Source organism: Camellia sinensis, chromosome 8 (genome assembly GCF_055761805.1).
Source record: "Camellia sinensis isolate YWXY chromosome 8, ASM5576180v1, whole genome shotgun sequence".
In the NCBI taxonomy this organism is placed as follows: Eukaryota; Viridiplantae; Streptophyta; class Magnoliopsida; order Ericales; family Theaceae; genus Camellia; species Camellia sinensis.
In genome coordinates this window covers 133,005,586-133,019,782 of record NC_138968.1, presented here as the reverse complement: position 1 = coordinate 133,019,782, position 14,197 = coordinate 133,005,586, and the positions used below count along the sequence as shown (strand labels likewise).

The window sequence follows — 14,197 nt, the reverse complement described above, 5'->3', positions numbered from 1 at the left end:
CTATTACAATGATTCATGATTCCTATATATAGAAGAGGGTGAGTGTGTAGTAGGTAAGGAGTAGGTGAAGTGGAGGTGGTAGTGGTGTAGTGGGTTAGGTTTAGTGGAGTAGGTGAGGTGGTAGTGGTGTAGTGGGTTAGGTTTAGTGGAGTAGGTTTAAGTGGGTGAAGTAGGTGGAGAGTAGGTGGATTTTAACAGTTTTCAGTTTCCTATAAACTACAGAGACCAAATTGAAACATCATTTGATTTTCCGTCCATCAATCTTAACCGCCGTTATTTATTAGACTAATATGACACAATCCGTAAAATTAAGGGGCAAAATTGATCAAATTGAAACAACAGGGACCAAAATGAAAAAACGAGTAAACTACAGGGACCATTTGCATAATTTATCCAATTATCTATTGCTATTTTATTAAATTGAATATAATTGAATATTACATGTGTGAGATCATTTATACCTTTTAAAATGTTTTAGGCATTAAAATAAAAGATTCTAAATAATTCTTTCTTATTATTTGCTCACGGTTACTTATGTATGCTTATTGTCTAAATGTCAATATCATTGTTAATTATTGTTACTTTAGAAATTAATAGTTTATCTATTTGGTTATTATCTTTATTAAGAACGATTGATAAGAAATATCTAAAAAAGAAAAAATGTAAGATGGTAATCTTACATAGGAATCTTTGTTAACTTCTTACCTATTAAACTACGTGATTATCATTCAAAATAACATTTTCATTGATTTAAGTCTAAATATTTCATATTCATAGGATATATTTAACATCTAAATGTGTAGATATATGTTTTTAAGTAATTTAAAAAGAGTGACTGAATCTTTACGATTCATGATTCGATTCGATTCTCCTATTTGACAACTATGCATGTGGGTAGGTATAACAGGTGGTTTCTTGTAGCTTCTTTCCCTTCTTTTTGCATATGGGTGGCATCCCCTTTGATGTCATTTCATAATTAAGTTACTACTCTTCTCTTTTTTTTGATAACTTAGTATCCGACCCATTTGGACAGACTGATCCGTGAGACCAATCCCACCGTCCACTTGCGGGGATCCCAATTAAAGCTAGGACTTTGCCCTATATGGACTAGCTCCAAGAAATTGTTTGCACCTAGGAGGTTTCAAACTTGAGACCTTGGAGGGAGCACACCCCTAGGCCTTGACCACCAAGTCAACCCCTTGAGGTTAATTACATTACTATTTATCAAAACAAAACCCCAAAAAAAGAAGAAGAAAAAGAGGGCTAACGGGACCTTACAAGAGGACCTAACAAAAGTTATATTGAAAAACCATACCTGACCATGTACATCACCACAAACAGTGAAATGCTTGCCGTCTGGAATATTTATGTCAACAAGAGATGGCAATGCCCCCAGCATTTCTCTTATTTGTAAGACAATCTGGAAGGCATATCTACAACACAAACACCAAGATTTAGTGTGAAAACGACAGAGACAGAAACATGTCAAAAATTAAATTATTACGTACCTTTTGTGTAAACACTTCTGATTCTTGAAATCACCCATCATTTTCTTCACAAAATCTAAAGTTACAACATCTCCCTCTATTCTTGCACCAGAATACTGTGGCTCCACCTCTATGTTAAAAAAAGCAATACAAAACAAAAAAAAAAATTAATTCTAGGTATAAAAGTAAATTTGCTTATATTTTCTCCTGTCCTTTCCTTTTAAGAAGCCCTTTCTTACTTATTCTCATTTCTCATCACCTACTTATCAAATCCTCAAAAGTAAATTAGATCTATACAATGTTACAAAGCTTATCGAAATATGCCCAAGCACAAACCTTGAAATTCTGAAACAAAAAGGTTTACTGACACTAAAGCCTTAGTAAACCTTTCTTGAAACAAACTAAATAGTATATCTGTGTTAACCATCAACATAAATACATGATACAGATATGATACAACACGCTACCACAACAAATTCTGAACATAAAAGATAAATATGCAGCCAGGCATGCTGGGATTATAAATAGAAAGAATGTAAATAAAAAAACCATCTAGATAGCAGAAGAAACAAGACAAAAATCGAAGGGATGCAAAAGGCTTAAACCTTTAAATTATCTGTTATGACCAAACCAAACCTTAAGTCCCATCAAATGGGGTCAGCTACATGAATCCTTCTTCTCCACGCGACCCTATCAAAGGCCATTTCATTGGTCAAATTAAGTATATCCATATCTCTATTTAGAACGCTAACCAACATTAATCTAGGCCTACCTAGTCCTCTAATAATACTTCCATCTACCGTCACTGTATCGCATCTTTTCACTACTGCCTCTGTTGGTCTCCGTTGAATATAACCAAACCATCTCAATCTATTATCTCTCAACTTATCTTCTATCGGTGCTACTCCTACCCATTCCCGAATACCCTCATTTCTAATTATGTCTTATCTAGTCTTGTCACACATCCACCTTAACATCCTCATCTCAGCCACACTCATCTTATCTATATGTTGTTTCTTGGTTGCCCAACACTCTGTCCCATACAACATTGCTAATCTAATAGCCATTTTATAGAACTTACCTTTTAGTCTAGTGGGTATTCGTTTATCGCATAGTAGCGCAGACACATTTCTCCACTTACACCATCCCACCTTAATCCTATGGGCCACATCCGCATCAATCTCCCCCGCTGTTGTGATAATCGACTCTAAATAACGAAAATGTTCACTCTTAGGCAATTCTTGGTTCTCAATCTTCACTTATGTTCTGCTTTCATTGTTACTATTACTAAATTTACACTCCATGTACTTTGTCTTTGTTCTGTTTATCCGGAATCCTTTAGATTCAAGTATTTTTCTCCAAATCTCCAACTTTGTGTTAACTCCTTCTCTAGTCTCATCCACTAGTACGATATCGTCTGCAAACAGCATACACCATGGCATGTCATCCTAAATATTTTTCGTCAACTCATCCATAACTAAAGCAAAAAGATAAAGACTCAAAATAGATCCTTGGTGTAACCCTACAGTGATAAGAAATTCATTTTTCTCTCCAGTCGGTAATCTAATAGTGGTCACCACCCGTTCATACATGTCCCTGATCACATCAATGTAACCTTTTGTCAAAACTAAATAAAACAAAACCTTTGTCTTCTTTTTCAGGCATAGGCTGAAGTAATATGGCAAATCATCCCTACCCACAAATAAGACATATAATGGCCCCGTTTGGTGTAGTTGTTAAAATAGATTATAGATTATAACTTAACAGATTATAGATTATGACTTTAATCAGAAACTGTTAATTTGTTTGGTGTAACTGTTGGATTATAGATTTAAGTTATTGAGTAGTGTTTGTTAAATAAGATGTAAAGTAACTTTTTCAATTAACTTTTTCAATTAACTTTTATTTTTTGTTATTCACTACTTATCTACATTTCTCATAAAAAAAAAATAATAATAATAATAATCTATAGTCCATTTGGATCTTTTTCTATTTTTAAAAAAATCAAAAATAAAAAAAACTAAGAGTATAACTGTAAATTAACATGTTCACAGCAGAAGCTGATAATCAGAAGTAAGGGGTAAACAACTTCTCAGAATCAGCTTTTTGAGTTAAAATAAGTTGTTAAAATCATAAACTATTTGAAATAAGTTTAACCAAACAGTCCAAAATAACTTTTCCAAAGCTAAAAGCTACAAGCTGGCTGAAAAAAACCCAAACAAACACCCCCAATGTGGGGAGAGGAAATTTTATAAATGGCAATCACAAACACATGAAGGGGAAGACAATTGAAGGGAAGGACAACAAAGGAATCATCTGAAAGTGTGAATCAGACTGCAGCATAAAGTTCTTAAAGTGTTAGAATCAAAGAGCCATATCAATTGAAATTTCATATTACAAGTAAAAGACAGAAAATTGTGACACTGCAAATAACTTAATGATGAGTAGCCGGTGTATGCTTTATGTATTTGCTGAGCATGCAACCTGGTAACACAACAACACCAATATCATATCTCAAACCAAGATAGATAACGCAGCAAGACAATGGCACAAACTTCAATACAACTCTTATAACTGAAAACCTCAAAACGAAATGAATCCAGGCATCAGCACACACTTTGGGGTGTTTAGGGAAGATGGTTAAAAGCTGCTTTTTAGCTTTTTTGGCTTTTTTGTGAGAGAGGGAAGTGGGTTAAAAGCTGGGAAGTGACTTTTAATCCACTTCCCAAAAATTGAGCATGCATTTCAACGTCTAAACTGGTCACTGCTACATTCATAATAACATGGCCACATTGATATGACTCTTTCAGAAGAAGAAAAAATGACATTGGTGTGGATTTCCAACATATTTTATGATATGAATACACATAATGTGTCTTACTAATAGTCGGCTTTTATATTATGTTAGTAAGGCTACTATTGTCATATTACAGTTCTAATATAAATATGAGCTAAGGTGGAGGGATTGTTGCACACCCAAAACATATTTACCTGAATCTCCTCTTCTCCTTCTTTCTCCCCTCTTTCCCTTCTAGCCTAACACTTAACTCAATATCAAGACAATCCTATCCTACCCAAGCACGTGTTGGTAGATTCTGGACTATGACATGCTGACGTCATCATTGTACAATGACAACAGTGTGACATCAACGTCAATACGGATGCCATGGTCAGGCAAACACATGGTCTTGTTTTGCCCTCCAAGTAATTATGGTGATTTTTGTAAAAAAGGTTGAAGTCATTTGATGTGAGTTTCGATTTTTAAATTTTTCCAAAGTTTTGAGAGCCAACAATCTTTAGATATGCAATTCGGAGCATTACCCAATGTTTCTCTGTCATGAAATCTATGCTATGGGTGCCAACTGGCATGTATGAAGCTCTGTTTGAGGTTTATTTGCTGGTTTATTGCATACGGGGCGGTCTTCTTTGCCTAACAGAGGTTCGGCTCCCTTATTTTTGGAATTTCAAGCCTTTATTTATTGCTGCTACATGTCTTTGGTTGTTTCTTACTCTTCCTTGTCGGTGCACTCGCATTCTTGTTGTAGATTATTTGTCAAGATTCACACTAGATTTTCCAAGTTCCATACTTGGCCAAATTTCAGAGTCTCACACTTAGCCAAAATTACCATTTTGCCCATGTATGCCAAAATTACAATTAACTAAAGCACAAATGACAGTACTTGTAGAAGCCTACACAGGCTCTATTAGCAAATATTTTTGGCGACTTTCTTTTCTTTTTTCAAATTTTCCTTTTAACTGAATTTGTACTAATTTGAAATGCTCCAAATTCGAATAAATAACCATTAACTAGCTTAACCGTGGGGCATTTGCAAGAAACTCTTTGCCAAGGGCCTCTGCACCCCTAGGGATTAGTTGGGCTTTGATCCGGACACCTCAATGCCCAATCCAAAAAAAAAAAACATGAACTAGCTGTAACTAATATTTTCTTATCTGTCTTGCTTTTCCTCTAATAGTCATGGATCAAAGAAATAAAAATAATGAAAATGAAAAGGGGGAAAAAAAAAGGAACAAGAATAAGAAACAAAATTTTCAAAGCATCATTCACAACAATCATTCTACATTCCAATATAGAATTTTAATTATTTCATTTGTATATTGTATCAATTAAATCTTATTTCTCCAACTCTCAATTTAAAAGTTAAAATTCATATTGATCCCATGTGAACCACAAATGACTATATATTAGGAAACCCTACATTGGTTTGGTTGGTTCAATTCTAGCGCACATTCAGTTTGTTTTGGTTCACACTTCCTAAATCGATCAGGTCAGTACAGTTCTGGTTTAGTAGCCATGATCTATTTTATACAAATTAACTATTATAATAGAAAATAGCCTTAGTGTTATAATTGTTTGGCAATGACACTAATATTAAGCATATATACTTGGACAGTATAGTCCCTAATCCTCATCAAACAAAACCATTAAGAATATATTGGCTCCAGCCATCAATTTAGACATTTTATCTGGTTGGCACTGTCAGCTCCACCTCTTGCATCCATCACACAGAGACACCCAGTGATCTGCCATCTCTCCCCCACCCCCACAGAAAGACATTCTCTTTACCAAATTTCTTATTCATTTTTTCTTTCTTTGTAGGAGTCAGAAATTGGTAAGATCTGGAAACGATCCAGGTCAAAATCAACTCTATGCAGCAGCAACCCCAGCTAACCAAGACCTTCCTTTCATTGGCTAATAAAGAACTGAAACTAAATTCCAAAATGCATATTCCACTAGTAGCCTTTACAAAAGATACAACAAAAACAAGTATCCACCCACCCATCAATGCCACTGCATAGGAAGAAATCGTGTCCTCACAAAAGGGAAATAGTTTGCCTCTCAAGATTCACATAGAGAAATTATCATTTCAGGGTATGTTCTCTCTAGCATATAAAATGAAACTGGTTTAATAATGGAATAACCCAAAAGAACCTAGTTTGGCATGCAGGTTGAGAATTCAATATTTTTGGTTAATGATTCACTAATTTATTATATATATATATATAATTTCCAACACTAAGGACCTTTAAATTTAGGGAATTATGAAGGAATTCCAATAGTTCTTTATTACTTCATTCAATCTTTAAAAGCTCAAACCTAGGTCACCAATATCACTGTAGCCAGCCCACCATGTCCCAATGGCCACCAGTACCAGTGCCACTCCTGCTGCCGCCACTGCGGCTGCTTTTGGCTCCACCACCACCAGTAGTACAGCCAATACTACTACTGCTACTGCTACTGCTACAGCAGCCACTCGGGGGGGGAAATATGATGAGCCTGGGCCTGTCCCTAAAATAATAAAAATAAGGGGAACAAAATATTATTATTAATGAGCATTAAACACAAATAATATAAAGTATAAATTAGAATAGTAGTTTGTTGTATAATATAACTAATACAATTTATTTTAAACCTTAGAAATTGAGAATCATCGGAGTAGATAAGGCTGGACCAAGTTTCCCAGGTCCCCATCCTAGCCTAAAATCAAACTGGCATAGAAATTGAAGCCAACTCAAATCCTACAATTCCTGACTAGTTCAAACAATACTTGAGTGAAGAAAAACAGAACTCAAAGCCAAGCCTTTTCACAACTTAGTCATTATCCATGAAAAAAATATTCACATTAAAACCAACAGTTGCACAAGATACAACTCAACAAAGAAGAAAAAGAACAATGTGTGTACGATGAGCGTACACATAAAACCTAAGCAGCATGGACACCGACACCGATACCGACGCCACAATTTCCAAAAAATAAAGATACGGATATGATGGGAATATGGGGAAAAAAATATATAATAGGGATGATTGTGTAAGCTAACTAGCCCGGTTTGTAATGCTTCCTATATCTTCTCATTTGTCTTCTTCTAAGAAATTCCCCCCCCCCCCCCCCCTCTCTTTTTCTGGCTGAACCCACCATCACCCCTAGATATTCTACTCTAATTATCCCAATCCAACCCTCCATTGAAGCTTAGCCTCACAACCCTAAAACAAAAACAAACAAACAAAAAAAGAACCAAAATTGCTTCATGAAAATTACTATACATTGGAATAGCCCAGACCAGCCGCCAGGCCCTTTTTCGAGTTTCAAAACGCTAACCTACCAATCCAAAACCATAAACTCTTTTACATCAAACTTTAACCATAGTGCTTAAACACTAAAGATCCTACATCAATTTCAGTATCATATCTTCTAGGAGTGTTTATTCACACTTATTCTACATCCAAACTCCAGAGTAAGGCTGCACTAGAAATAACATCACAAAACTTCAACTACTGGTGCAAAACTTCGAAGCCAAGACAGAAAATAACTTCCTCAAAGTGGAAGGAAAAATCCACAAGATAAACAATCCTTTTCATGTGGAAACCAACTAAAGAAAATGGAAGGACAGCAAAACAACAGGTGATTCATCAATTTGAAATGCACTAAAACTCATAATTACAGGAACTAGCAATGGTCCACAATAAACTACAATGATAATCACAAAAATTTAATCTACTGGTCTGAGAGAGAGAGAGAGAGAGAGAGAGAGAGAGAGAGAGATAACAGCCCTATTAATAAGAATCTAAAAGCACCCTCTGCAACATTAACTAATCAACCTTTAACAGCTTATTTAAGCTATTTTGACTGCATAAGCTGTACGCAAAATCAACAACAAATGGTCTGACAAAGAATCTCAAAATAAAGAAAGCCCATTTAAGCTGCAACAAACAGCACCAACAGTTCTTTAGGGTTACGTCACTCCAAAAGACCTACGTGGGGAGACCACTTGAGAACATCAAACATGTGGTATACATACAAACAAATGAGACATGGACATAGGTTAAGCTCATGAAATTGGGATTTCCTAACAGATTATGAAGCCTTGAACTAAAAAGAAATGTAAATTATATTTCATGTCTAAATTCCACCTTGTAAATCAGATGAAGAACAGTTTTAACGAACCAGAAAAAAACATTTACATTTTAAACCACCACCAAGAAGAAAAACATTTACATTTTAAACCACCACCAAGAAGAGTGAGTGGCTGAATTGATACCCAACACTGCATGCACATACAGGAACTCTGACATCAAGATTTTAAAATAAAAAACAAGTAAAAGACCATGATTGGATAAAACTTTGTAGTTTAAACACTTGAATGAAAAATAAACCAAATAATCCAAGAACCTCAGTTTGTGCCGACTTCCAACAGACATTTTGCTAACATTTTTTTAAAGAATTACCTACTGAAAAATCTCAAGCTCAGGAGCTATATTATATGATTTGAAGATCAAAAAAATAATAATAAAGAACACAGGCAAAAAGATAAAAATAAAAACATGTTTACACCAACTTCATTAAGTGATGTGCGATGCGACATATTCAGACTTAACTAAACTAACAAGGCATCAAACTAAACTTCCATAACTCACAAGCTCACAAAATTTACAACCACAAATAGCGCTGTTAAAAAATTACTTGTCAACTTTGATTAGAAATAAAAGGTCAACAGTTTGTAAGCAAGCCTATAACTTACTAGAACTGAAAACAATTAGTGTAGCACCAAGATGAAGAGAAGAAGAAGAACAACAACAACAAGAACAACAACAACAACAAAAAAACTAGGGAATCACGATCATAAAACAATATCTCAATTAATCAATAAACCAAATCATATCATATTCTAGTGCGATAAAAACAATTACATAAAAGGCATATATATAAGCTGACTAAACTAATAAAAATCCCAAAAAAGAAACAAATACTAAGACATAAAGTCCTAACCAAAATAAATAAAAACTATTGGACTAATTACATCAACCTCCCCTGAGGTATCTAACAGATACACAGATCTCCCCTCTTGTTTCTGAAATTACAAGTTTGGCTAACAATATACACAGAACTCCCCTCCGTTAAGCTGTCAATAGAATATTAACAAAAAAATTATAATGTAGGAATTTTTTAGTGTTTAAATGTCAAAATTACCCTTGTAAAGCTAAACACCTCCAGCCACTTTTCTGCCATACCCATAGCCAAACATCTCCCTCCCTTATTTTTCGCCAGTTTCACGTCCTTCCCTCTCCTCTTTCTTCTCTCCACGGGCCCACCACCATAGCCTCCCGACCAGACCCACCATCCACCACCATCCAAAGATCTAACCACCACCGCAGTCTAATGACAATCTGGCCAGGTCACCATTGCGGCACACCACAACAGTTGAGCACCTATGCTCTTCACTAGTCTTATAGCATGCTAAGCATTTTATACATGCCATTGTATGCAAAAGATTTGATATATTTCTTTAACAGTCACCAAAATAAAATGCATTAAAAGCACCCAGCCACAATTTTAAATAGAAAAAAAAAGGCAACTATTTAAAAGGTAAAAAGATTTAAATAAACAAATTAAAGAAAAATCAAATGAGAGAAATAATACCTATTGAATTAAAATCGATAGAATCAGCTATTGAACGCCTTTCAGACTCAGGTGCAGCAATTGCTTCTTCAAATTTGAGCTTCATTACGGCTTTCTCACATTCCTTCAATTTCTTAGCAGCATCAGGATCATTTGGACAGATTTTCTTGAGCTAAGTTAATAAGTGAAATATATGTTAGCACATTGCCAAAAGTTTGTGGTATATAGGAAATGTATGAAATTTGCATACATTTATGCCAAAAGCACAAAAGATGGACAACAAACCAACAAAAGCATAAATAGTAAATTGGTAAAGGAACATGCCAAAATAAGACAAGGGCGAGAGGGGAAACTTAAATTTCTTTTAAATATTCGAAGTGCAGTGTGACTATTGTTTGGATGATATGAAAGGTTGCATATAATCTGAAGCAGCATACAATGCAAATAGAATCGAAGGGTTTCTCATGACGACAACTAATCTTACAAACACCATAATCATTCTAAAAAAGCCTCTTGCTATAATATGAAAATCTTCTATTCTTTCCTTTTCTTTTTCTGTTACACAAATATGTCCTCAACTCAACCTATTAGGAGTCCAGACTAATCCCAACAGATGAACACAACACCCAGTAAAGATCAAATCCTTTTCATTATTACTATTGGTCTTTGCCATAGTTTCATAATTCATGATGTTGAAGAAGACAAACAAAATATCTACATATCCTATCTAGAGTCCAATTCAAATGCAGGGTTTTTTATTGGCCACAGAATACTAAGGCAAAATTATGTTTCACAAAAACAAAGTCATTGTGTGAACTGTGAACTCATCCTTGCATCATTAGTGCATTCCTATTTTTTTGATAATCCAGTCTCTGGGGTAAACCGCAAACAATTAATGCATTCCTATGAAGCATGGATACCGGAATGGATGATGATACGGGCTATGTTACATGGACTCGGGTACGAGTGTCGGGTGCCGGTGTGTATCCAAGCGTCAGACCTTCATAAATTTAAATCTTAGGATCTTGGGGTATGTATCCAAAATTGGATATGGATACGGGGACACGTCATATGTACATATATATTGTATATCATATAATATTCTCGGATGAGATGATTTAAATTATGTAGAAATATATTAGAAATTAAATATGATTTAGAAAAAAATATGAAATTTCTATATCTAATTCATGTGGGAGCCTAAAAATATTGCTTTACTAACAAATGCAAGTTTCTTTTTCTTCATGTATTGTCACAAATTAAAGGATCCGAGTGTCTAAATTGGGTACGAGCGTCGGACACATATCCCACACCCTTATCCATGTCATATCCGGTGGACACGGGTATTGTGGGGGAAATAGAAGAGTCCATGTAACACAGGATACGGGTACTTACTTCAATAAAGAAAAATTAAAAAACAATAAGAAATGAAATGCAAAAAACAATTAGAGCAAGGTACAGCTACAAACTAGAGTTTAATACCAACTGACAAAGAGAGAATGTAGAGAAAGGCAAAAGCTCAACTCATAAAGAGAGATACGATTGCTCAGTCTGTGAAGACTAAAGAGAACCCTATTTATTCTCTCAAATTTGTGATATTTGCAACAACAATAGCAAACAAAAAAAAAAACAGAAAAAACTTTATTTTTTGGAGTTCATAAAAATGGACACTATATTTATTCCGGCACCCCAATATTTTTTTTAAATTACTTTTACACCTCGGTGTAATTCACAAAAGTACCTAATACATACACATGTTGTACTCATACTGTATACCCAAGCCATACCCAATATTCAAATTTTTTTAAAAGCATCGGATACATATTTCACATACCTGATACGTGTGCAACCCTATTGATACATGTATCCATACCGGATATGTACCCTGTACTTGTACAACATAATCTTTGGAGTACCCATGCTTCACAAGTGCATTCCTATAGGTATGGTTGTACTTTGTGACGTCAAACACTTCTATCGAAAAAAGAACTTGAGCGAGCAGAAAAAATCATCCTCCAACACAAACAATATATCAAATGCCCACTACACTTGACGATTTATTGACTTGACAAATTAAGACAATTAAGAACCAAAAGTTATACGTTTTAAGTGTATGCCCGTGCCAATAACATAGTGTCCATATGCATCACAGCATAACGTAGATTACAAGCAAGATATGCACATGCATATGAACAAGTCAATACAAGGGGACACAAAATAGGGAGACATTAGCCCTGGGAAGAGACAAAAGAACAATATACTCCTACACAGCCATTAAATTACATCAAAATTCTATTTTGAGTGTTTGGCAACACAAGTGGTTGTTTAGAATGATTCACTTTGAGACAAAGTTCAAACAAGAATACCACGAGGCTATGATTTACAATAATCTTACAAGACAAGCAACCCAAGTAATAGAGCTTTTGATTAATGTGACAGGTAGAAAACACAAAATTAGATAAATTTTTTTGGCAATTAAGTATTATGATTGAAATTTTCCAAAGATAAATTAAACAAATGCTTTTTTCACAAGACAATCAGTGATGAGCTTGGTAATGAAAATACCTGTTGAAAATCCTTTAGTGCTTCCTTGAGCTTGCCCATTGAAAGATATGCGGCACCTCGCCTGTAATAACCCTGTAATTAAAAATAATTAAGAGATCTCAAAATTTTAAAGCACAAGAGCAAAAAAAAATTCATGTTGCAAAGCATGCCTTTGAATATTTGGGATCAATTTCAATAGCTCTTGATGCATCCTGTATCGCACTACCATACTCCTCAAGATTAATATGAGCAAATGCACGATTTGCCCAGTATACTGCGATTTGACTATTTAGTTCAATTGCTTGACTATACAGGTCAATAGCTTGAGAATATTTATGTGCTGGAGGGAAAAAAAACAACATGGTCAGCACAGCTGAAGAGGCAAAAAACAGCATCAAGAATATTGCTCTTTCATGCTTGAAAAAAATAAAGTTGCTTGCCATAACTTTGACACAGTTTTCACTAAAACAACTTGAATGAAGGGTAATAAATGGATGAATTAATTAAAACTAAACAAGCATAATCATCATTACCTTTGAATGCTTCATTAGCAAGAAGTTTGATTTCTTCAGCTCGCGTCGTATTTGAACTTTCAGTTTCCATGTTGGGCATAACAGTTAAAAGATAACTACTGCATTGACCATTCTTCTATGCCACTGTAAACAATGCTCTACCTGCTCCATTAAAAGAATAAAATCCAAAAGCAATGAGAACTTTACAACTATTGTGCATGAAATTGATAAATCATAGTGGTTAAAAATATATCCTGAATGGACTAATGATGAGATTAGACATTAGCTCCCAGAATAATACAAGGTAATAGGTTCGAGCTTTGATCAGAAGCTAGTCGCTAAGTCGAATAATCTCAAAATTCAAAAGAAACTAAAGTCTTCCACCTCCTCAATGAAACCATATAGTCACAATGCCTCAGTTGATTAATGTTGGTATGTGTGTAAAAATTGTATTCAAATATATAAAATACATATAGAAGTATATAAAAATGTATGGAAATTGGTGAAATGTGTATTGAAATTTTAAATTATTTGGCATTATTTGGTTCTTAATGAACGCCCAGTGGGCAGTCATTAGTCAGATTCATGTTGCACACTATTGAACCATCCAAGGTCAGTATACTCATGCATGGTTTAGCCAACCCTTATTGCATGGTAGGCTTCTGCATCAGTAGTCACCGCATTTGAAAAAAAGGGTAGGTACATGTCAACAGCTAGCCATTCGAGTATTTCATAGCATCTCATACATGAAAGGGGAGTCTAATATGAACAATAGCAATCTGGTGCATCATGCATGACAAACAACTTAAGCATCTAAAACAACACCAAAACCTTCAATTAAGCAACTTTCAAGAAACACTCCATAGAACCATAAACACCTCTAACTTCTAGTTTAAATTCTTCCAAATCCTTCAATTAAGCAACAAACCTAAACAACCCATCTCAAATAGTCAATGGATGGCTTCCACTATATTATAATACATATAACCATTCTTCTAGATTTCTCAGTGATGTGGAATAATCTGGAGATTCTGCTCCAAAAAATCTCAAGAGAAAGACTCTGTATTTGAATCACCGTACTCCAGCTAGCAATTGAAGGTAAACACAACAGAAACAAACCACAATGACCAGAAACCAATTCAAACCCAAAACTAGTATTAAAAAATAATAATTTTTGATTCATTCAAACGAACAAACAAACAAACAAAAAACTAAAATCAATAAAAATTAAGAATTA

At 34.6% G+C, this 14,197-nt stretch overlaps 1 protein-coding gene across 11 annotated transcripts in view; it reads right to left on the bottom strand.

Annotated features, from left to right (window-relative positions):
* Positions 1-14,197, bottom strand: part of LOC114275348 (serine/threonine-protein phosphatase 5) — a 38,043-nt gene that overhangs the window by 23,122 nt on the left and 724 nt on the right. For 3 of the 11 annotated variants that reach the window (XM_082883513.1, XM_082883514.1, XM_028217367.2), the window contains 7 exons: positions 12,982-13,104; positions 12,619-12,788; positions 12,470-12,541; positions 9,926-10,076; positions 6,604-6,795; positions 1,509-1,617; positions 1,316-1,433 (listed from right to left, as the gene is read on the bottom strand). In XM_082883513.1, the coding sequence (XP_082739639.1) occupies positions 1,316-1,433; positions 1,509-1,617; positions 6,604-6,795; positions 9,926-10,076; positions 12,470-12,541; positions 12,619-12,788; positions 12,982-13,060 (891 nt within the window). In that variant the 5' untranslated portion in view covers positions 13,061-13,104. Of the gene's footprint in view, positions 1-1,315; positions 1,434-1,508; positions 1,618-6,603; positions 6,796-9,925; positions 10,077-12,469; positions 12,542-12,618; positions 12,789-12,981; positions 13,123-14,197 lie in introns of all 11 variants that reach the window. The other 8 variants (XM_082883516.1, XM_082883515.1, XM_082883517.1 and 5 more) reach the window with 3 other exon arrangements.